This window comes from Petromyzon marinus, chromosome 3 (assembly GCF_048934315.1).
Source record: "Petromyzon marinus isolate PM22_M1 ecotype Great Lakes invasive population chromosome 3, UKy_Petmar_22M1.pri1.0, whole genome shotgun sequence".
NCBI classification, from domain to species: domain Eukaryota; kingdom Metazoa; phylum Chordata; class Hyperoartia; order Petromyzontiformes; family Petromyzontidae; genus Petromyzon; species Petromyzon marinus.
Window position 1 is genome coordinate 24,810,633 of NC_133669.1, and position 24,991 is coordinate 24,835,623.

General features: G+C 48.8%; 1 protein-coding gene across 2 annotated transcripts in view; it reads right to left on the minus strand.

The window, feature by feature from the left end:
- Positions 1-671: 671 nt before the first annotated feature.
- The window catches only part of LOC116957754 (clavesin-2-like), a 41,040-nt gene continuing 16,720 nt past the window's right edge, over positions 672-24,991 (minus strand). Inside the window, exons 3-5 of one of the 2 annotated variants that reach the window (XM_032980102.2) lie at positions 16,426-16,536; positions 11,843-12,132; positions 3,291-3,513 (exon numbers count right to left, since the gene is read on the minus strand). In XM_032980102.2, coding sequence (XP_032835993.1) covers positions 3,429-3,513; positions 11,843-12,132; positions 16,426-16,536 — 486 coding nt within the window. In that variant the 3' untranslated portion in view covers positions 3,291-3,428. Of the gene's footprint in view, positions 3,514-11,842; positions 12,133-16,425; positions 16,537-24,991 lie in introns of both variants that reach the window. The other variant, XM_076053310.1, reaches the window with a different exon arrangement.

Genomic DNA, 24,991 nt, shown 5'->3' on the forward strand with positions numbered 1-24,991 from the left:
ATTTGAGATGAATCCTGCAAAAAGAGATAGAGAGAGGAAAAAAAATCAATTTTCTGGGCTGGTTGAAGGCTCGAGGCAGGCCGTTTCTCTCTCTGTGGATGAGATACGTTATCGTGGTTGAAAAAAACCGATGCCTTCTAATGTCGCCCACCTGGTCCACTCATCTGCATCGGGCCCAAATTGACTTCAGGCAAAATGTCTTTCCAATGAACGCCCAGATTTCACTCTCAATTTCCCAACTCATCTCACTTTGTCAGAAGAGGCATCTAAAAAAAAAAACCTTAACCACACGCTCCTTCCCTCTGATCTCATTTCTAGCTCTCTCAATCCAGGAACCGCCCAGGCCGAGCGCTAATATCTCTCTATCGCTACGTGGAACTAAAGTACTTGACGACAATTGATTTGTGTCACTACTATTATTATGGACTTTTGTGTTGTCTTAGAAGTGAACTTGTCAATACAGGGCAGAGAACCTTCTTCCCCAGTGGCTTCTGCTCATCGTGACCTCTTGCCCATACAAACCAACGCGACCATCCTCACATCGTCATCTCAACCCACCATCTGGTTTTCTGTCCAACTCTCTTTCTCATTCTCTCACCATCGGTCTCCTTCCCGTTGTTGAGCGCGGCCACCTGATGTCCGAGCTAACTCAATAAAGAAAAATCACCGAGTAAAGTTTCCGAGTTTTAATTCTCATGCAATTCATTTGCGATGCCGTTCCTCCTCGTTACAATCAAACTCCACCTTCCCCCATTGCTCTGTTGCAAACCTGTATCTTCCTCACTTGTTATTTACATCAGGGACCAGGGTTGTGTCCCGCCGGTCATTTCAAAGCCACGAGTTTCCGTTTCAAGTCGCTGGTAACGTTCCCTTCGTGACGCTTTTCTGCGACCCAAAAAAAAAATGTGTCCAAATTCTGATTATTCTCTTGTGTGTCTCGTTGTCCCGCCTATCACTGAACTTAACCAATTTGACCTACATAAGTAGATGAATACACACTTGCAATGCTTAACAAAAAAATACGATAACACGTCTCTCAGGCATTGGTCATAACTTTAGTTTTGTTCACATTAAAGCGTATACAATACGACTCTCCTCGTCCTATTTCCAATTCATTCGTCGATTTGGAGAGTCAACCAATATCTGAAAATCCACAAAGTCACGGACGATAGAGCAGCAACGTTGTTTGCTGAAAGCCACTTTTACTGTAAGATTGTAATACTCGTCACGTGGCACTCACAATACACACGTCACCCGAAGGCAGAGTAACATGAGATTCACCAGCAAGTATTTCAAAGACAACAAACACTTCAAACGTACTGCGGAGGGCAAACATCTTACTTCTTAACACCCGGCCTTTCTAAAGTCGCGACATATTTACATTAGCAGCAGATGGGTATGGCTATGCCTCAAACGAAAATTAGAAAACACTTGACCACCACGTGTAGGCAAACAAAAGAGGGCAACAAAACATTTAAAAGAACGTTGTTGGTTTTTTTTTCTCCCTCCGAATGTAACGGGCAGCGGTGGCCCCAGGCCACGTGCCACCGCCGCCTTGTGGCACGCGGGCGACTCCGCGGCACCCCAAGCCGCAGGCCGCACTCCGACTCCGCGTCGAGCCACGCGCCGCCACCCGCATCCCAAGGGTGCAAGGGGTTCCGTCACTCGCACGGCGATTTCAACGGAAGACTCAAACCCTCTTCGGGCCCCGTCTCAACCGATTCTCTCACGCCCGCCCTGTCGCCGTCCGTTCGGGCCGACTCACCCGAAAACTGGACACAGACACGGGGTCAAACGGCGCCCTCCGGCTCGCTGCCCGTGCCAGGAGCCGTCTCCTCCCCCCCCCACCGCGCCCCTGTGACGTCACACCGCCGCGTGGGTGGGGCGCTGCGACGCGACCGTGGGGGGCACCAATGGCGTGCAACGTGATGCCACGGTCCTCGTCCACCTCGAGATTCTGATGACGATTCTCTCGTCCCAGAACCGCCCGTCTCGTCTGTACCGTCTCGTTTGTATTGTCTTGCTCGTCTGTACCGTCTCGTTTGTATTGTCTTGCTCGTTTGTATTGTGTTGCTCGTTTGTATTGTCTTGCTCGTTTGTATTGTCTTGCTCGTTTGTATTGTCTTGCTCGTTTGTATTGTGTTGCTCGTTTGTATTGTCTTGCTCTCTGTACCATCTCGTTTGTATTGTGTTGCTCGTTTGTATTGTGTTGCTCGTTTGTATTGTCTTGCTCGTTTGTATTGTCTTGCTCGTTTGTATTGTGTTGCTCGTTTGTATTGTCTTGCTAGTTTGTATTGTGTTGCTCGTTTGTATTGTCTTGCTCGTTTGTATTGTGTCGCTCGTTTGTATTGTCTTGCTCGTTTGTATTGTGTTGCTCGTTTGTATTGTCTTGCTCTCTGTACCATCTCGTTTGTATTGTGTTGCTCGTTTGTATTGTGTTGCTCGTTTGTATTGTGTTGCTCGTTTGTATTGTGTTGCTCGTTTGTATTGTCTTGCTCGTTTGTATTGTGTTGCTCATTTGTATTGTCTTGCTCGCTGTCTCATTTGTCCCGGCTGCCTCACGCACACTGTCAGCTTAAATATAACACTCATACATAATAACTCACGTCACCAGCAGTGATGACACACCGTTGTGTCTTACATGCACAATTGTATGCGTGCATCAAAAGTGTAGGACTGCACCTTAAGCAATGAATTGGTGCATTGTTATACGCATGATCGGGGCATAACGATTCATCGATTAAAATCTGTTATCTGGCCTTACATGCATTGAATCATCAGTGTAAGAATCCGATGTATGCAAATGATATGCAAATTATGCGCCAAAAGTTACAACGAGCTCAATGGAGCAAATCAAAACTGCGCAAACGAGACGGAAATAGATGAGAAGCGAGGATGCTGAGACGGTAAAAACAGGGACAACAAAGCGTGGCTCTGGGCCGTGACCATTCGTTGCCACGTGGTGGTAGAGGGGGCGGTGTATCGCGATGCTGGCGCGGAGAATGCAGAACTAGCCACGAGCGTGACGGGTGAGGAGCACGGTTCACGGGAATCCAGCAGCAGCAGCGGCGGCGGCAGCGGTGGCAACTGGGCAGTCTGAACCACTGCAGGAGGAGCAAAGAATACTGGCAACAACACAGGGAAACGTAACTCGCAAACAACGGACAAGCGGTGAAGTCATCGCCACTGCAATTGCTCTCCCCTGCAAATGTACGAAGGTGCGTGACACCAAAAGTTCTTGTAGCTCTGTTTGGTTCGTCGAGTCTCAACGCTCTCGGCAATGCCTCTCGTCGGTTAGCAGCAGCAGCGGCGGCAGCTGCCGAGACTCCGGCCTGAGAGCGGTGGATTTTCCGTCGTTCCCGTGAGACGACAGCAACGACGATGATGATGATGATGATTGGCTGTGGGTGAAGTAATCGGCCGGGCACTCAGTCGAGGGATAAAAGTGGCTGGGTGTTGTCTTCCTCTTTGTCGACGCTTTGCAGGGTTCCACGCTCCACCACCGATTGGGACCTGCGCACAAAAGACAAAGATCCCCCTCATAGCATAAACAGACTTTTCGGGGGCAAGCGGCGTTAGCGAGCACCTACGAAGGACGGCACAACGGCACACGAGGGGGTGGTGGTGGTGCAGCTAGAACACCTGCCTGGCCGACTTTGTCTCCCCAGTCCTGAGGTCCATACACCAAAAGTATCGGCTTAGGCATAAGAGGCCGAGTGGACCTAGGCGAGGCCCGGGAAAATTCCGACAGAAATGGTTTTGCCACTGATGTTAGCCGCGGATGGGAATTGAACTCCGCCAGGATTTGTTGCAGAGTGCAGGGACCCCATGCACAGCCACTGGCCTTCACTACGCTCATGCGCGCTCACCAGAGGAATAGAGGGCGACGCATGCCACAGCCTCTGTCGCTCAACAGGAGCCTATGTGCGGGCAGCCGGAAGTCGGCTCGCTTGCAATGCACTGACGCGTTGCCGTGTGTGTGTGTAGACAGTGTGTACGCGATGTGTGTGTGTGTGTGCGCGTGCCAAAATAACATGTCGACGCTTGAGCACAAATAACAGAGACTCAATATATTCATCAATCACACGGTGGTCCTAAACGAAAACATACGTAAGTAATAGACGACGTTTTGGGCAATGGCCCTTCTGCATCGGTTCGGTGCACTCCAAAGGGGCATTTGTCTGCTATGAAAAAGGGGGCATTATCCAAAATATTGCATCTTTTGACGTATTTTCCCGTTAAGGTCACAGTCTTATTAACGAATTTTGTTTAACAAAAAATAACTAACAGATCACGACGTTTCGATCGCAATGCAAGCAATCGTCCTCAGGTGGAAAAAAAACTGTTGTGTTGGCCGACTCTCTGAGTTGCATTACATTTCTAAGTTTGCCAAGTTTGATCTTTTTTCTTTGTCTCTCTCTCTCTCACCCTGTTCCCTCTTTGAATTTCACCCCCACCATCTCGCCCTCCCCCTCCTCTCCCTCCCCCCCTCGGATTAGCCGAGGTATACCTAGCTCTGCGATCCTCCATTGACTTGCAAATTGCATCTCTAGCCCCGCCCACTTACCCTTGGGTTGTACCCATCTCAAACGTATAATAACCTTTGTCTGCAGTAGCTCTCTCGCTACATTTCTTCCTGCCTCAGCAGTCCGCCTGCTGTATCTTTTTTTCACCTGAGGACCATTGCTTGTGTTGCGATCGAAACGTCGCGATGTATTAGTTATTTTTCTATCTACGTGACTTTACCGAAATTTTCCAAAGAGTATGATTCCTGCAGTCGTGAAAGCTTCAAATAAAGATTGGATGTTGTTAAGTTGTTGCTGCTGTTGTTTATGCTTTTGCCCCACCGCCAAACGCGGCATTACCGACAGAATATTTGCTTGAGCAGGCGTAGCTAACGTTAATGTTTGTGCGTTCTGCGCCCATCTGTAAGCGCTCGTCCTTAATGATTGCGTGAACGCGTTGCGGGAGCCCAGTCCCGTCTCTCCCCCGTGCCACGGTACGTTTACGCCTGCAGCAAACGCCGCTTTCTGCCATTAAAAACGGGAAACGCACGTCGGACAAAATCAAAAATATCCGCACGTTTCCCATTATGCCTTCCTTAACATTCTTACTTGAAGATTTCAGAACCTACTGACAGCTAAGGTCAGCAAATTCCTGTAAACGTCCGCATGACTGGAGCCAGCTCATGCGTGTCCACGCCTCGCGAGGTTTTTGCATAATCACCTGCGATGACGTGTGGTTAAGAAACGCGGACGATGGCAAAGATAATTAAACAAAGGCTGAAAGGCGCGCGCGCGCGCACAGCGAGGAGCTTGGGGGGAGAGGCGCGAACTTGGAATCGCGCGGGGACCAGTGGATTGGAAAACGTGCGAGAGAGACGACGAAAATTTCATCGAACGTTATGGAAAGCAAAGTGGGCTTGGGCAGGCCGGGTCGCTGGGGGGGTCAAGACTCTCGATGGAGTGGCGTCCAGAGGAGGGAATGCGCCGCAGAGGATGGCCACTGCAAAGGCGAGCGATAAAGTCAGCCCATTGTGCACGGAGTCGATGGGTTATTTATTTATTAGTTGTTGTTTTTTTTGGGTAGGTATCTTAGACAATCTCTCGATGTGGAAAATCGCATTTGTAACGGTGCCGCGGACGCAGCAAACGTGTAATGAAATGTCTCGCAGGACACTGATGACAGTCGGCGACAGCTTGAGGAAGCCTTCGTCCACAAGTGGACTGAACATGGCTGATGATTATTACGGCTGTGTGTGACCTTGTGGGTGCAGTCGCAGCAACCGAATCCAGATCTGCTGTGTGCAACTGCAAGGGCATATAGGCATTCACATTGAGCTGCTGCTGCAGCTGCTGCCGCTGCTGCTGCTGCTGCTGCTACAGCTGCTGCTGCTATTGCTGCTGCTGCTGCTGCTATTGCTGCTGCTGCTGCTGCTATTGCTGTGCTGGTGGTTGCGAGAGGCGTAAACGCGAGCCATTGAGCCAGGGGCAGCTCACGGCGTGGCGGCGAGACGCCCGCTCGCCGCCGCCGCCGCCACCGCCGCCACCGGACGGCATCCCACACTTATTGAGTGACCGTTTGAACGCACAGAGCAACACCTGCGCCACGCTTAAAATAAAATATTTGCTTAACTCCACCGGGTGGCTCAGCGATAGAGCGAGCGACTCGCAATCGCGTAGGTTGTGAGTTCACATATTGGTGGGGGGGGGGGGGGGTCGACTCAGCTCATCATCCCTCCTGAGTCGATAAAATAACTACCACTTTGCAAGGATTTTTAGAGTTCATTTTGTTTAAACAGGCGAGCACTGAAAAAAAACAGGATAGTCTCACGTGCGACAGTAACCTGGACGACTTGCAACAGTGAACTGGAAGTCAACAGTGGCTGTTGTATGGATATACTCGCCCCTGTCAAAGGAACATGGAATTTCTACCACAGGCTTAGGTCTGTGAATCGTAGATGATCACTGCCTAAATGCTCATTTGAGTGGGAGGTGGTCACTGTTGACTCAATACGCAGAAATGAGTTGTCGATTAATTGTTGTACGAAGGGTACCACACATCCACGGTGAGGATGCTGACTGAAGTTGCGTCTGGGTGACTTGACCATACTTCACCACGCCGGTCAGCGCGGATTGGTGCATGAAGACTGGATGCACGGATGAAGAGCACAGAAGTACAGTCCAACAATGTTTTTTTTGTATGCCCTCTGCCGTCCACAATGTACCAAATCTATACCCCCGTTGGACGCGGCGTATATATATTCGTGCCAGCGGGGTCCTGGGTCTCCTTCGTAAAAGCGGTCATAAATCTCAATGTGCTCCCACACGCGGTGAAAAAAAAACGGACGCCGCTCTGAGTTATAACATTCATTACCACGCGTCTTGTGCTGCCAGAATAAGACTGCACGTGAATGCACAAGCAGTCTATGAACAGCTTCTTTAATAATAATAATGAAGCTCCGAGAAAACACGCCAGGATGTGTGTGTGTTTTTTTTTAAAACCTAACTACTCTGTTTGATGACATCGCCCGATGGCTTCAGGCCACGCCGGCTCTGGTTAGAGGGTTGACGAAGCGCACCGGTGGCTGCGCATTGAAGCTTCAGGGTTGTCGGATTCATTCCCCCGGCGGCCGCGTTGGCCACCGGCCCGGGCTGTCATTTAAACCGCACCTCAAATTAGAAAATCCATTCCTGCCGCGCAAGTTCCTTACAGGTGTAGTGGCATCGTGGGATGCCACTGCATGATGCGTGAGCCGGGCTGTGTGTATCAAGGATGGATGGCATTGCACTTCACGTGCAGTGCCAGCCTCCAGAGGATAAGGGGCGAGAGTGCCAGGTATGGTGGAAGGGTTCACAGGGGGCCGTGGCACTCTGTATGAACCCGGAGGCTTGGTGACCGGAGCGATCAGCCCGGGGGCCCCCAAAGAGGGGGTCCCCCTGAACGGGTCCGGCTGCTGTTGTACACCTGAAGACCTGAAGCCGTCAGCCTGAAGCGCAGCCCCGAAGACAAGACCCGGACTCGAGTCGGGGTCCGCTCTCTGGTAGCCTCCCCAGTTGTGTTAGGGCCTCGTTAGCACGGAGAGACGGCCTGCTTAGGTTACCACGTGTAAGGGGTAGATACCCCTTTTTGTTAGGGCTTTTGTTATTGTTATGATAAACGTGTTGCCTCCAGAGAAGTCTCTCTCTCCATTTGTACCCACTACACAGGTATGGGACATTTATATATATTTTTTAAAATACAAAAAAATAACAGTGAGGAATAAAAGTTTTGAAACCCCTCCAGTTAGCAACCGTCCAGAAAATGAAGAGTGAATCCCTTGGTAAGGGGACATAAATGACGTCAAGGAGATTTTTTCTGCTCAAATGCACAAGTGCCCATCTCCTGTTCACAGATCTGAGCCAGTGGTGGAAATTCCACATCCCTATGGCGGGGGTGAGTCTATCTACAGGACAACCGCTGTTGACTTACCGGAAATCTGTAAAAAAAAAGCGCTTCATAGCTAATCGGATTCTTCCAGCATAAATAAAGATTCTGTTTCTGACTTTCTCACAAAGTGGTACTGATTGTATTGACCACAAAGGGTTGATGGGCCGAGTCAAGCTCCCCTCCCCCCAAATCAGGGATCTGAACTCCGCAACTTTGTGAGCCGCTCACTCCACCGCTGAGCCACCTGCCCGGTTTAAAGGGACAATGCGACACTAAACACTGCGCACCAAGGCAGGATAACACATATGCACGCACAGTGCCTGCCAGTTTAAATGCAATACCAACATTTAACGCGATTCCCTTTGGTTCTTTCGGTAAAGTCACGTAGGTATAAAATAAAATAAATTAAATCACGACGTTTCGGGCGCAACACAAGCGTCCGTCATCAGGTGGGACAACCACAACAAGAAACAATTGCTGAAGTGGGCAAAAGGGCTGCTGTAACAAGAGGCCATATAGGTAAGAGAGGGGGGGAGGAGTAAGGGGGGCGGAGAGATAGAGAGGGGGGGGTTGTTCTTTTTTGTGCAGTCATCAGTGACCGGGCCCAGATCATCATCTCGCTGCAATTAAGAGCCCGGTTTAAACACAGGAAGCTTGCCTGGATTCGAACTTAGAAATCTCAGCATTGCCAGCTTGGCAAACTGACGTGGCAAACTGCAACGACATCTTGGGAACTTGCAGATTTATTGCAAAATATGTGCAGAACATCGAGGAACATTTTAAATCAATGCTGCAACAAACCAAAAAAACTATCTAACGTTAACGTTGCTGTTGCAGGACGTGTTGTCATTAACGGAGTAAATGGAGTGTGCAACACATTTATGCACAAATGTATAGAAGAGAATAAAAAAAATGACTTTGCTTAAGTGTCTCTCGCTCAAGAATTGCGGCACTGACAGACGGAACCGCGCACGTGGGCCATGACACATTGAGTAGAGTAAGGACCCCGTAATTGCGATGCGTTTTAATTTTTTTTGCTGCGATTGCTCGTGTTAACAAAGAGTTTTATCCGGAAACAGTTAATGACATTTGCAATCGCTTGCCAAGCCAAAAGTGCACGCCGTGATGCGATTGTACATTCCGCTGCGTCGGGGCTCATTTGCTCCGAATCTCTTAACCTTGAAACCGACGCAGATTTCACGATTTGGCTCATCAGCCCAGGATTGAAAAGCAGCAGGCAAAACACAAACTGGCTTTCCGAAAGCAGGTAAGTGCCCATAAACGCGTGAAATAAAGTAAAACGGTAATGCTCATCTGATGTGCGAATATACAGCGCTCTCGTGTACAGAGACGAAATGGAAGTGTAGAGTTCTGCAGGGCACCCTTCAGACAGCGCTTGGCCTACTCTTCCAAGACAGCCAGACGTCCTTTGAAAGAGTGAGGCTTGTTTTCGTGCTACGCGAATGTTCTCACGACTACACTGCAATGGCATCCCCGACGTGATTTAAGGTCTGCGGGTTAGGTCACGTGATCCCGAAGCCTTTATAATTCAACATGACATAAAATAAAATAGTCAAGTCTGGAATCAACTCGTGAAGAAGGGGGGGGGAGGTGGGAGGGTGGCGAGGTGGAGTGGGAGGATAATTTGAAGCGTAAATTCGTAAAAGATGAACCCAGCTAAGCTGCAGTGAGAATATAAACAAATGCGTGACGAATTTCAACGTCATCCAAACAATTTTAAATAAGTTTAACAATTTCGCCAAACAACGTGGGTAGTTTGTTTGCTGTGTTACATCTAATCTGTCGGGAGGCTTCTATAAATGGTTCCACTTAAAAAAAGATTTCAATTTAAATTAAACTGTTCTTCTGGCTTGATAATGTATCATTCGCTTCAACAAAATCTAAAGTAAAGATATAAAAGCAAGTGGAACTCTTTTTGTTCTCTCACATTTTTAATTGTTTTTGGCCATTGCCATTCACATGGACATGGCATTCAGCCCTGGCCAATTTGCAGAAAGGGACAATTTTCCCAACATCTGGTGTTGCTCGCTGGCTCTATGTTGGACGTATGTACTACGCATGTAATACGTATGTTGAACGTCTTTCGCACCACATGTAACCAACCGTCCTAATCAAGTTAAGTGAAAATTTCGAAGATAATAGCTTAATCACCTTTTGAAGTTTTTATTTATTTTACCACAGGTAATCATCATTATCATAATCATCTACACATTATAATTATAATCAACAACGGCAGCAGCAATGACGTGCCCATATGCACTGTGGTTCAGTCATCTTCCCTGCCTCAGCGACTGGGCATACAGCCCTGACCGATTTGCAGCAAGGGACAATTTGCCAACATCTGGTAATCATCACCAAAACAAACAACTGTTGACACAATCAGTTTACGCTGCACATACGCACCCACCCACCCACTCACCCACTCACCCACTCACCCTCACCCACCCATTCACTCACCCACTCACCCACGCACCCGCCCCACCCACTTACCCACCCACCGTTTTTGTTTTTTTGTTTGTTGTGGTTGCACCCGATTCAAGAGCCGAATGGCTCACAGGGCTATACCAAAATAAATCAACTGAAACTGAAAAAAAAACCCCACTCACTCACCCACTCACTCACCCACCCGCTCACCCACCCACGCACCCACGCACCCACCCACCGGTCAGTGAGCACAACAAACAGCATCCACAATGCGGGTTTGAAACAACGCCGATTTGAAAAAAAGATGAAAAACGAAAGCATTAATTGACAACTTTAAAGGTTTGGAGCGCGTGCGCCTCTGTGATGGCGTGCAGAGAAGAACGCGACAGCCGGAGGATGCAAGGGAGGCCGAATGATCCGGGACAACGATGCCCTACCCGTGACCAAAGCCACCTGCAGTGCGCGTCCGACCTCTCACGTCTCGGAATCTAAACGGGGTTGAGCCTTAACAGTGCTCAGATGGCCTTGTCGCGCTATAAGTTACAAGGGCGACTACGTGGCAGGCAGCAGGGGGACACGGCAGTACAATCCCATCGTTGCGCTGTGCTTCTGTAGACCAACAAACAACCCCCTACGAGTGGCGTGGCATGGCATGGCATGGGGGAGGCCGTCACCCAACTGTGGATTACAAAATGAACGTCATTTTTATGTTGCTAATGTGATTTATATTCAGGTCGAGCATCTGCAATAGCCGTCAGCAATGCATCGGCATGCAATGATTCATTCCCCCAGTGGTTCAATGAATTGTCACAACTCGGGCTCTAAAAATCAATTCAAGAATTGATTACACGTGTCATTTTCATAGTCTCATTTGTACGTTAGTTTTCATTCCCTGTTGTGCGTTCTTCCTCGTCGCCCCCCCACCCCCCCCCCACCCCCCGGGACTCCGCTGCTGCACTGTGCGGACGTTGTGTGGACGTTGTGTGGACGTCATTGGCGGTATGGACCCCCCCCCACCCCCCACTTCTCCCTCCTGGCTCCAGCCCCTCGCCGCCCCCACTTTGTCTTCCCAATGCAATGATGCCTCATTACTTTTCAGCCTCCCCAGCTTTCTGTCACCGCCCCCCCCGCCACCCCAGCTACGACCAGGCCTATCCTTATCAATCTCTCTTGTTTTAAAGCATCATAACTACACCACCGCTTACAATAACCTCATCCTTCGTTCCAAATTATTATCATGCTATGTACAATTGTATAGTTGCTGTAAAGCGCCTTGGTAAAGGCGCTACATGGATCTCGTCAAGCTCAGATAGGACCCTGCATTCACCGAAACGTAACATCAGAAATGTCAACCGCACACAAAAAAAAATGCGTCGACGCGCAGCATTCACGTGCGGGCGCCAATTACAGTCGAAGCGACCGGCGATCAGCGATCGTCACCCGCGCGCAGAAAAACCGAAAAACCGACCGCTTGATGTGGCGCTGCGAGCAGCATCCGCCGTCTTCCTGCTCCTCAGCAGCGCCGGGCCGGCCCACGATCAGCAGGCCGCCACCACCGCCGCCGCCGCCGCCGCCGTCGACGGTGGCGCGTGGCGCGCCGGCCCCTTCCGCGTCGTTGTCGTCGTAGCCGGGGCCCAGCAGCGCGCGTGCCCACGTGCCCATGTCGTAGGGGGGCAGGTTCCCGCCGAACTCCGAGGGCAGGATCTCGGGGTGGAGGAGCTGGTGCAGGCTCGTCAGGTTGTTCCCGTGCAGGAAAATCTACGCGGGGAAACCGTTTGTTTGGGCGACGTTGAGCCGCGGGCGCACGTTTTACGCGGCTTCGCGTCTCCCGTCCATGTGCTATCCACGACAAGGCGAGATGGATGCGGCGTGCCGAAAATAGTTGCCGGAACAGCGTTCGCAAATATTGCCGTCTGAAACATCTACGACCCATGGGGCCCAAACTGACCCCGCAACATCACTCCCCGCGACCCGCGGCATCGCTCGGACTTACTCCTCTCGGCAGCAGCCAGCTGCGGCGTTCAAACGAATCAACGTAATTATTCCACGTGTGAATAAGTCAGGCTTGACTACGCGAACGTTGTGGAATAATTGAGCGGGCGGCCTCGGTCACACCGCGCAGGCCACGTGGTGGCGTGTGCGTCTGGGTAGACGTTGGGGCCACGAGCGTTGTCATGCCCATGCGCTCCGTCTCTCCAGACTACATCCGTTCAGTTTAACACGTAGGCGTAAGTGTACGCGATCTAACTGAAAAAAAACCTCTATTCATCCATTTATTCATCGGGCACAGTCATCTAAGGACCGTTTGCGCCAAGCGTGTGACGTCTTGCGACGGCATTCACATACTGTAAACTGCTCTTGGCTGCCATACACCGGCGTCTCGATTTATTTGTTTGATCCACGGATCACGGGGTGGGAGGTTTGGGGCGACCGGGGGGGGGTGGTGGGGGGGGAGAGGACGCCGTTCCTTTGAGGGTTGCAGTCCATTTCGAACGTCGACCGTCAACTGAAGAGACATCCTTCACACCCACCTCCCAATTTCATTGCTTTCCTAACTCACTCATGTAGCGCTCGTCTCAATGCCCCTTGATCCTATCTCTCATTTTTCTCATAGTTCTTATGGATACATCTCTTTCTCTCCTCTCTCCATACAGTTATTCAACGTCAGTGGCCCGTGGCTCTAAGCGCGATGCTCGCTCCAGCTCTCGACGCGGAGTGGCTCGAACACACCTGGCGGCGTTCACATGACGGGCACGTCAGCTCTCCGGGCACGTCAGCGCTCCGGGCACCGTGACGCGCTCGCTCTTCGCCCAGCCGCTCGAACCGCGAGAGTGGACGCACGCACGGGACACTCGCCTGCGATGTGTCGCGTGCGTGCCAAGTAGGCGGTGGCACACCGAGAGTGAATCTTGATTTAAAGCTTTTGTGACTGCAAGAATTCGTGCTCTTTGAGTCTTTCGGTCAAGTCACGTAAATATAAATAATAGATCACGAGTAGAGTTACTCTCGCCTGAAGACGATTGCTTGTGTTGCGATCGAAACGTCGTGATATTTTTATTCACTTTACTTTTTTATTTTATTTTTTATTATTTCTATTTACGTGACTTGACCGAAAGACCCAAAGAGTACACCAAGAATGGTTTTCTCGCGTTTGGGCACAGACCTTGACAGTGTTGTTCCCTCCCGCACGTTGGTTTACTCTCCGCACTGTACTCCCATTTCAGCCAACAGGCAAGAGTACAAATAAGGAATTGGCCATGCACGCATAAAATGCCAATTCTTGAGATTCATTGCTGCTTCCGGGGATAAACAAAGTCTATTCTGTCATTATTATTTTTTTCTTAACCTCTCTGACTAATGAGCACCGAGCTTACGTCCCTCGTGGCTTTAAAGAGGGCTTAATAAGCACCTATCAGATGATGCATTTAAGGTGTATCAAGGTCACTCGGAGGGGAAGACCGTTTTGAAATCATCTTAACGAGATCTTCCAATTTACATCACGTTCCCGCGCGTTATTTTTTTTTCTCTCGCGTTAATTTTACCTCTCGTTAATTCTCTCCCGTGACCTTGAGGATGCTCGGCGCGCCGCGCGTGATACACGAGCGGCGTCGCAAACTCATGATTTCTGAATTATTACTCTAAGTGGCATCTGCTCCGATCCATCACGGAGCTTATTGCATTGTCTGCGCCATCGTCAATTAACTTTTGCTGTTTTGGAGGGAAGTGGGGACGAGGGAAGCTTCCCCCCCCCCCCCCCAATTAAACGCCAATGCGGTCGCCGAAGTGATTTATGCACCGAGTCCCACGTCGTTGCACGCGCGGGGGTTCAGCACCCGCGTGCGGACAGCAGCTGAACGCGGCCGTGACGGAAATAGAGCTGCTGCTGCTGCTGCTGCCCAGTGAACCGTTCACCAAAGCGCCGCATTATCAAGCGGCCCCGGCAATTTGCCGAGCAGCAGGATCCTCAGGCAGCTGACCTATGGTCAATTGAAGCATCAATGTAAGCCCGGTTATTCGCCTCGCTTGTAAGGCAAGGGGGTGAACCTTGTTAAGACGGGAGCCGTGGTGCAGCGGCGAGCGCACTGCGCGATGAATCTGGCAGCCCGAGTTAAAAAAATTTGACAGTGGCCAATGTCAGCGGTGAGTGATATTTCAACGGGTTCCAGGGCGATGTCTCCCCGTCACCAACCCACGCTCACCGGCGTGGTGAAGTATGGACAAACAATCCCGGGAGGTCGACAATGCGTGGGTAGGCCTTAACCCAGCAGCCGACTGACAGGCGGCTAGACGCGAGTTTTAGGATTCTTCGTCAGAGTTTGAGGATTCTTCGTCAGAGCTTTAGGATTCTTCGTCAGAGTTTTAGGATTCTTCGTCAGAGTTTTAGGATTCTTCGTCAGAGTTTTAGGATTCTTCGTCAAAGTTTTAGAATTCTTCGTCAGAGTTTTAGGATTCTTCGTCAGAATTTAACAGTGGAGAATTTTCAAGGCCTGTATGGGTCACCGGTCTGAGGCTGTAGAATCGAGAAGCCACTCATGTATCGTGGTAACGTTTCAGCCTGGAACCCGAGCCGTGTCGGTTCAACACCCTGGTGTGGACAGTGCCTGCCCAGCCTCCCCGTAGATCTGGAACGATGCATAGATTCGCACTTCCGACTAGCACGGTTGGCAACGTACGGTGCGAAAGAAGTTCAGCCTACATCACGTCGATGTTTAGGCCCACGTGCTGTATCCTGGTGTATAATCCAGTGAGCATTTCAAACAGCGAGGGAGGTGAAGGAGCACAACGTTTTGGAATGAAGATGAGTAAAGGGTAATCGAAAGAGTAAAATGACACACATCTCCCAAACTTTATCGAGTGAGCCTCATCTGCTGACAGGCAATTGTATTATTTAGCTAAAAAAAAGTTAAATGCCATCTCTGACAACAACAACAAAAACCCGAGATGACCAGAGGGAGACACTGCTCACGATTCTAACAGCCCCGCCAACTCGCCCACACGCGCCCCACCGCAAGTTCCGTTTAAAAGCCGCAATCAAAAACGAACCGCGGTGCTCCGCGCGGCAATCCCATCCGAAGCGTCACGGAGCATGCAGGTGCACGTGGCCATTCGTCGCGTTCTGGTTCAATTTCGAACTAACGCCGTTGGCCACGCGGTACAAATGACCGGGACTGATGTTTGTCACTGTTGCTGCTGCAGCTGCAGCGTTCACATCAAGGACCGGCTTAAACCAGACGCTGGTTGAGGGTCTTCCGGGCAATTCACGCGAAACCTGCTGCTCGCAAAATTTTGCGAGGAGTGTCCGTCTCTTGCTCGCAACATTTTGCGAGCACTCCGCAACATTTTGCGAGCACTCCGCAACAACAACAAAAACAACTAAAACAGCTGCCATTTCATTTAGCGGCTCAAGCGTCAGAACGCTTGAAATTCAAAACGCCGAATTCTGTCCACGTGATGCGCACATTTGGCTGGTCGCTGTCGCGAGGGAAACGAGTCGGAGGGAGGCTTCGACGGTAAATTCTCCCGCTCCCGCCTCGCCATCGACGGTGGAACCTTGGCCCAAGCGAGGCGGGCTGCCGACCCTCCTGTGCGGCGTCATTTCAGCCCCGCACACAGCGCCCAGCACCCTGCACCAGTGGCACCCATGGACATCGAGCGAGTCTCTCTCCCTCCCTCCCTCCTCGTCCGTGTGTGAGTGTCCGGCTCTATGGATGGAGGGGGGGAGGGGCTGAGATGGGGCTGTGGGGGTGGAGTGAGGGGGATAGAGGAGGAGGGGCTGTGGGGGTGGAGTGGGGGGTATAGAGGGGGAGGGGCTAAGATGGGGCTGTGGGGGTGGAGTGGGGGGGATAGAGGGGGAGGGGCTGAGAGGAGGCTGTGTGGGTGGAGTGAAGGGGATAGAGGAGGAGGGGCTGTGGGGGTGGAGTGTGGGGATAGAGGGGGAGGGGCTGAGATGGGGCGGGGAGTGTTCGTCTCTTGTGCGGGCAAGAGACGAGCCGAGCCGTGCCGAGCCGAGACCAGGCCGGCACGGCTCGGTTCTGGTTCGCAACGACTCACCCGCTTGCGAGTCTTCTCCTTGAGGAAAGGCCGGATGACCGTGTAGAGCGCGTGGATGAACCAGGGCTGGTTCACAAAGTGGACCCCTCCGAACCGCGCCGGGAAGCTGTCCTGGGGATCACGGAGCGTTAGGCAGGCGGTGGAGGTATTGAACGTGGCAGCGTGTGCAACGCGGTCACTTAAAAAAATCGGCCGTGTGAATATTTCATGTTTTTCTTTTTAAAGGCACTTAGGAAGGCTAGGAATGAGAGCACGTTACACAAAAAAACACCGTCCTCAATGTACCTGCGGTTATTGCTTTGTAAGAGATATCTGGACAACACGAAGGATGCATAGGACGCTCTGTCTCTGACCGTCCGTAGCACACGAGTGCGATGGGCAGTGGTGCGACTCAGAAAATGGGCAGTTCAGTTCACAATCGCACGGACTGCACGCAGATGATCACACAGCTGTAGCTGGGGGTGGGCGCAGAGCATCATACGGATCGCTGAATGGCTGTGGAGATTGAAGGTGAAGCGTGGGCTTGGGTAAAGCTTGGATGCCACGGTAGTGAAATGTTAACTACCTCGCCCGGTATGCAGGAGGTCGTGGCTTCGATCCCAGCCCTAACGCCTGCTATCTATTTGGAGTTTGCGTGTCGCTCTCCCCGTCGTCGTGTTGATTTTTCTCCGGATCTTCGGATTTTTGGCTCCACATTTTGAAGCGCGCGTTTAGAATATTTGGCTGCTATACATTTCCACGTGATAAGTCACTTCGTTGGGCTTTCATTTGTGGCCAGGTCGCTTCTGAAAGACAGCTGCATAGCTCAGTGAGCCTTACCTGGTAAATTTAAAAATATACGACAATTTAAAGCCGGCCGAGGGGGTAAACATCAATGTGATTTGACTGCCAAAAAATGTAATGTCGTTGTGTTTACGGTCAATATTATCATCCCACCCAGTATACACAAGAAGTACACACCACACACATATACACACATCGCGCACACTTGAATGCCACCCCAGATCATTGGAACTAACTTTTTTTCTTCCATTTGGAACTGCGAGTACTTGTGTATAATTTTAACTTTATTTGGATCTCCTGCTGCTTGGGCATGGGCACGTAATAGCATGGCAATCTGTCGCACTAAATAATGAAACTTGGGCAATGCTGCCATGCGACAGGCAGGATTTGTGCGGCCAATGAGAAACTCTGCTGCAGCACTCTCTCCACTCTCTCGCTCCTTTCAAGTGCAAATCCCGTCGCTGCAGGCAGCCGCTGCACTCTCCTCTGCTGCGGGGAGTTGGCAAGGGACTTCAAAGACGAGTTGGTGGAGAGAGAAAAAACACATTTACTGGAGAAGAGTGAATGCAAAATGCCTTTATCTCTTTGGAACATACATTCGGGCATTTAATATAAAACATTTAAAGTTACACCGCATTCAGGATGAATTTTGGTAGTCCAATAATTGCAGCAATTTGCTTGTAATGTATTTTTTTAAGAAAACAATGTCACGTGAAATGAAAACAAGATATTGATTTGGCATTCGTTCAAGGTAATATTTTCAAGGGATGTGGTTAATGTACTTGGCACTTCTCAGCCCGACCTGTGTAACTTCATCTGAGCTGGGACGAATCCTGCATCAGTCGATCGGTCACCTGCGAGTCAAACCATCGGTCCAACACAAGCATCCTCTTCAACTGGTTTCGACATGAAACGTCTCATCAGCAGAGTCATGCTTGTGTGAACCAATGCTGGCGTGGTGTACCAATGCTGTCGAAACGATGCACCCCCAAAAGGCCTTGTTGGCCGATGGGATGTGTAATCAATCACAAATCTAGATGATTTTTTTTTTACGTGAAGAGACAGGCATAGGAAGGAATTGTATCCTCTGCTTATTTATTTTGTCACTTACATTCCCCACAATGACACTCATGATTGGTTTGTGTTTTGGAATTGTATGAGACATGTAGAACTGTGCGCCTTATTCGTAAGTGGCAGTATTTAGTTTTTGGCACATTGACTCTTACGTTGCATGGACACCCAGTTACATATCACCCTCGGGCGTGCATTTAGTGATCATGAGTTATGCACGGTGCAGGTCTTCAGTGACAAATGAGAGGAATGTTCCTGCACACCTCACGTGTATATATACACGTATAGCCCCTTTGTCAATCAAGTACTGGATGAGGGCCTCCCCACGCCGTGTAGATCTCAGATTGTATTTGACCATACTCCACCACACTCATCAGTGCGGGCTGGTGAAGGCGTTGTCCATCACGTAGCCCCACAGCCTCTGACAACCCGCTAAGCACAGCGATCGCCCGTCCAAGCGCTCTCCAGGTTCGCCCCTGCTTAGCTGGCGAAACGTGGCAAGACCGGGCGAATGCCGGGAAAATTGGCGATGGGCGCATCTTCCTCAAACCTTTGGTTTAGCGTTCACGCTTAGCACAAAGCGTCGCCACAAAACAACTCCGAATGCAGAGGCCTCTGGGCCCTGGAACTTCTATTCAGTGTGCAACGCTGTGCTCCATTAAAATATATATTAAGCCCGGAAGCAAATGCTCTCTGCTGATAAAAAAAACCTGTCACTTCCTCCTAAAAATGAATATATACCGTTAACCAGTTTGGGTGAATGCTTGGCTCAGGACTTATGACTCGTGTCATCTGCCAGTTAAATAATACCAACTTGGAGTCTCTTATCAACATTTTCCAGAGCTAAGAGTTGTGTGTGTATATATATGTAAATGTGGTTTTATGTGCATAAGAATGATTTACTGCTTCAGGCTACATTAATTGCATTATCATCATCATCAACTATGGTCAATCCACTGCTGGATGAACGCTTGCCCAAACCACCCCCATTACAAAATAATTCAGAGGATGTCATTATTTTTTCCCTGAAGATATGTTAGTGAAAAATACAATCTTGACTTAAAGCTTTCGTGACTGCAGGAATTAATATTCTTTGGGTCTTTCGGTAAAGTTACGTAAAGTCTACGTCACTTTACCGAAAGAACCAAAGAGTACTATCTACGTCACTTTACCGAAAGAACCAAGAATATAAAAATTTAAATGTACAGCCCTTTGTCAATCCACTGCTGGATGAGGGCTTCCCCATGCTGCGTTGGTCATGGGGGTTGTTTGGCCATACTTCACCACGCTGGTCAGGGTCCAGGACCCGTTCAGAGATGACTCACCACTGATGATTCAGCCTAAAATATAAATAAGCTTACATTACAATTATTGTTTTCTTGATGTCACTTTATATCAAAACATTCAATGCAATAAAAAATATTAAAAGTTACATTTACTGCACTAATTTTTTTTTCACCGTTTAACAAATTTTAATCCACAAACATGAAACTTTTGATTTAAAGCTTTCGTGACTGCAGTAATTCATATTCTTAGCTCTTTCGGTAAAGTCACGTTGAAGGGAAAACAATAAAATAATAAATAATAACATATTTAAAACAATAAACAATAATAATTCTCACGGTCGTTTGTGTTATGGTGGAAACGTCGTGAGAATTGTTATTGTTTTATATATATTTTATTATTTTATTGTTTTCCCTTCAACGTGACTTTACCGAAAGAGCTAAGAATATGAAACATGAAACTGATTCTAATTTGGGGCCTAATTATCCAAAAACGAACATGGGACAGCTTAAATCTGAAGCTCATCCCCACTGCCTCACCCATGCATGGCACCAATTGCCGGACTTGCGCCAACGTGAGGTGGAACCATTTCTCCTTCGACACTCAAGTTCAGTCCTACGCAAACATACCGCTCAGACGGAGTAAGCCGCAAAACTTTGGCCACATAACTGCGGTGTCTGGTTGACAGTCACGTGTGATACATACTCTTTGGTTCTTTCGGTAAAGTAACGTAAGTAAAAAATAAAATAAAATAAAACAAAAAAATGAACAACTAAATTTAGTTGTTTTCAAAACAACTAAATGTAGTTCTTTTCATTTTTGTTTAACTTTACTTATTTTTTTACTTACGTGACTTTACCGAAAGAACCAAAGAGTATGTATCCTTGCAGTCACGGAAACTTCAAATCTAGAACGTGTGATACAGTGCTGGAGGAAAGCGTACAGAGGGACACGCGAAGAAAAACTTGGACCCAAAACAAAATGCTGACACATCATCGTCCTAAGTTGTTCAGACCCGGGACCCCCAACAATACAGAAAAAAAAAACAGCATAAGGCAACCGAGTGGAAGCCCCTGGGCACAGAGGCCATCTGCCCCGGTTGATTTCCCTAACGGTCACCCGGGAGACCACGGGAATCGCGACGCAGTCGCTGACGTGTCCACCAGAGGGCACTGCTGCACCACGATCTGTCGCATCTCGACAGGCACCACCTCCACGCTTGTAACGCGATGCAGACACGGCCGCAGACACATTGACAATTGACAATGAACGCACGACATCAACACACCGCGCCCGACTGTCACGCTACCACCGCGTGACACTTCCATCAGATTAATCGCGACCACATTTATTTCTTTTTAAACTGTGCCGTCTTAAGTAAAATGTATTTCACTACTAGATTTAAAGCTTTCGTGACTGCTAGGATCCATACTCTTTGGTTCTATTGGGTAAAGTCACGTAGGTGAAAATAAAATAACAAAAAATCACGACGTTTCGGCCACAACACAAGCGGCCTTCATCAGGTGAAGGGACGAGACTGTCTGGAGGACAGCGCTGGAGTGGAAGAAGCCACGCTTAGATCACGACCTTTAAGCTGTGTGAGAAGAAAAAGACCACGCGCCTTGACAAAGGAATTAGCATATAATTTAGCATTGAAATGGCTCATTGAAATAGCTAAGTTAAAGTATACACATCCGCAGAGGTACCCCTTGACAAAGGAATTAGCGCTGGAGTGGAAGAAGCCACGCTTAGATCACGACCTTTAAAAATTAGCATTTTTATGCTAATTTCTTTGTCAGAACACCTTGTTTGCTCGCACACAGGTCTGATGTCTGAGCGTGGTTGTGTTTCGCTAAATTCTCCTGTTTGATGAGTACTAGGTGCCTCGGTGAATGTATATGCTCTAACTTTAACATAGCTATTTCTGTGACCAGTTACAAGCTAATCACTCAGCTATTTCAATGCTAAATTCGATGCTAATTCCTTTGTCAAGGGGTACCTCTGCGGATGTGTATATTTTAACTTAGCCATTTCAATGCTAAATTATATGCTAATTCCTTTGTCAAGGCGCGTGGTCTTTTTCTTCTCACACAGCTTAAAGGTCGTGATCTAAGCGTGGCTTCTTCCACTCCAGCGCTGTCCTCCAGACAGTCTCGTCCCTTCACCTGATGAAGGCCGCTTGTGTTGTGGCCGCAACGTCGTGATTTTTTGTTATTTTATTTTCACCTACGTGACTTTACCCAATAGAACCAAAGAGTATGTATTTCACTAGTATTAATTTTTGTTTAATAAACGTGGTCATTATTTGCAGCAAGTTATTGTGGTTCCTCGTGCGAGGGTAGGGGGGGGGGCCTTGGCTCGATTTGGCTGAGATGACGCGAGACAACGGAGCAGTGTCACTGTTCATTATGAGTTAAAAAGTTGTCGCTTTTTTCTCCTTCCAAATTACACATTTATGCACTCTGCTTAAATTTCAGCGTGAATAAGTAATAAAGGCCAGCGCAAAAGGGACCATGAATGTTTAACCACAATAAAACTACAAATACATATTTAATTGCGGCGTCACCAATACAAATCCTGCCGAATGCGGCGTGTGAAAGCAAGCGTTATTTAGCGCCGCTAACTTCAAATCTCGCCTCCCAGGGTCAATTACATGCTCGGAATCGCAACTTGCCTTGTGCACATGGCTCTCGCAACTGAACCGCCGCACATGAACGTCCTGCGTTGTCGTTCATTCTCGACAGACGGCGCAAAATCTGCAGGCATCACAGCCGGGATTATTTTTCTCTTTCTACGGTAGCCGGCGATTTGCAAATGTGGAGGCCCATTTAGACCGTTGGGGACGGCTTCTGCTTTTCGTTTTGCTTGAGCGGTGGAGGCGCGCACGTCAATATCCGTAGGGGGGGAATTGCGAAAAAACGGCGACGCGTCCATCCATTACGCGATTCCAACCCCCAAAACAACCAAAAAAAAACCCCTCTCTCGCATGCCGTCCACCAACCACCTCCGGCCACCTTTGCAAACGCCGCTCCCGTGCGTTGCGCGTGTGCGTGTTTCTGTTCAACCTGCTTGTCCAACAAGGGAGGCGGACCCACGGATTGATCCTCATTGCCTCCAAGTCACCGTGTCACGATGTCCCCACCTGCTGGGAGGCCCCAATGCGCTTCCTGCGGTGTGAGATTGCACGGCGCCCTGGTGTGGTGCTGTGCAGCGAGGCGACATCGTACACTGCATGGCTGTAACCGTGCAGACAAACACGCATGGGGAATTTGTTTTGATGGGGTTGTTGTTGTTGTATTTTTTTATCGAAGCCAAAACGCGAGTTTACTATTTATTTAATGTTTCTCCAGCATTGCCCAATTATTGCAATGTCGTCATTCTCGGTGTGTGTAACCTTTCCCTGCCCTCCCCGCCCAAGGGGCTAGAGGCGACATTCAGGTGACACCGAGGCCAAGGAAAGAGCAGCAGCAGCAGCAGCTCAGGTGCTGTGCTGCCGATCGAGGGTTTAATGTTCATCCATTTATACCCCCCCCCACCTCGACACACTAAAATATCGTGAAGCCGTAATAAGATTAAACCAATGTGACTCCCGTCAATGTGAATACAAAGTAAATCCTCTAAGACTCTTCTCTGTAAGATGGGGAGCCGTGACATTCGATCAGCTGTTGCGATGAAAGTACGAAGGGAATTAGCATTCAGTGTGGTATCTATCGATGGATTTGCCATACGGCATCAAACACAACTGTGAATCAATAGCAGAAATTCAATATTCATATGGGATCATGCTGAGATCACCCACAAAGATAACATTCAGTGATTTCTGAACAAAGACAACATTTAGTGGTATCTGAGCAAAGAGAACATTTAGTGATATTTGAACAAAGACAAAATTTAGTGGTATCTGAACATTGGGTGTTGGGCTACTCCTCTTCACAACCCGCAATGACCGACGTAGTGAAGCATGGTCAACAACCCTTACGAACGACGGGACTTAGTGCGCCCTTTTTGCTGCAGCAGTGGATTAAATAGGTTTATAGGTTTATACGTGATTATGAAATTATTTACAATCCGAAAATTCAATGCCACAGCTGCCCAAATATTATATATATCTCAGATACAGTGAGGGAAAATTGATCCCCTGCTGATTTTGTACGTTTGCCCACTGACAAAGAAATTATCAGTCTATAATTTTAATGGTAGGTTTATTTGAACAGTGAGAGACAGAATAACAACAAAATCCAGAAAAACGCATGTCAAAAATGTTATAAATTGATTTGCATTTTAATGAGGGAAATAAGTATTTGACCCCCTCTCAATCAGAAAGATTTCTGGCTCCCAGGTGTCTTTTATACAGGTAACGAGCTGAGATTAGGAGCACACTCTTAAAGGGAGTGCTCCAAATCGCAGCTTGTTACCTATATGAAAGACACCTGTCCACAGAAGCAATCAATCAATCAAATTCCAAACTCTCCACCATGGCCAAGACCAAAGAGCTCTCCAAGGATGTCTGGGACAAGATTGTAGACCTACACAAGGCTGGAATGGGCTACAAGACCATTGCCAAGCAGCTTGGTGAGAAGGTGATAACAGTTGGTGCGATTATTCGCAAATGGAAGAAACACAAAAGAACTGTCAATCTCCCTCGGCCTGGGGCTCCATGCAAGATCTCACCTCGTGGAGTTGCAATGATCATGAGAACGGTGAGGAATCAGCCCAGAACAACACGGGAGGATCTTGTCAATGATCTCAAGGCAGCTGGGACCATAGTCACCAAGAAAACAATTGGTAACACACTACGCCGTGAAGGACTGAAATCCTGCAGTGCCTGCAAGGTCCCCCTGCTCAAGAAAGCACATATACGTACCCGTCTGAAGTTTGCCAATGAACATCTGAATGATTCAAAGACAACTGGGTGAAAGTGTTGTGGTCAGATGAGACCAAAATGGAGCTCGTTGGCATCAACTCAACTCGCCGTGTATGGAGGAGGAGGAATGCTGCTTATGACCCCAAGAACACCATCCCCACTGTCAAACATGGAGGTGGAAACATTATTCTTTGGGGGTGTTTTATCTGCTAAGGGGACAGGACAACTTCACCGCATCAAAGGGACGATGGATGGGGCCATGTGCCGTCAAATCTTGGGTGATAACCTCCTTCCCTCAGCCAGGGTATTGAAAATGGGTCGTGGATGGGTATTCCAGCATGAGAATGACCCAAAACACACGGCCAAGGCAACAAAGGAGTGGCACAAGAAGAAGCACATTAAGGTCCTGGATTGGCCTAGCCAGTCTCCAGACCTTAATCCCATAGAAAATCAGTCGAGCGAACTAAAGGTTCGAGTTGCCAAACGTCAGCCTCGAAACCTTAATGACTTGGAGAAGATCTGCAAAGAGGAGTGGGACAAAATTCCTCCTGAGATGTGTGCAAA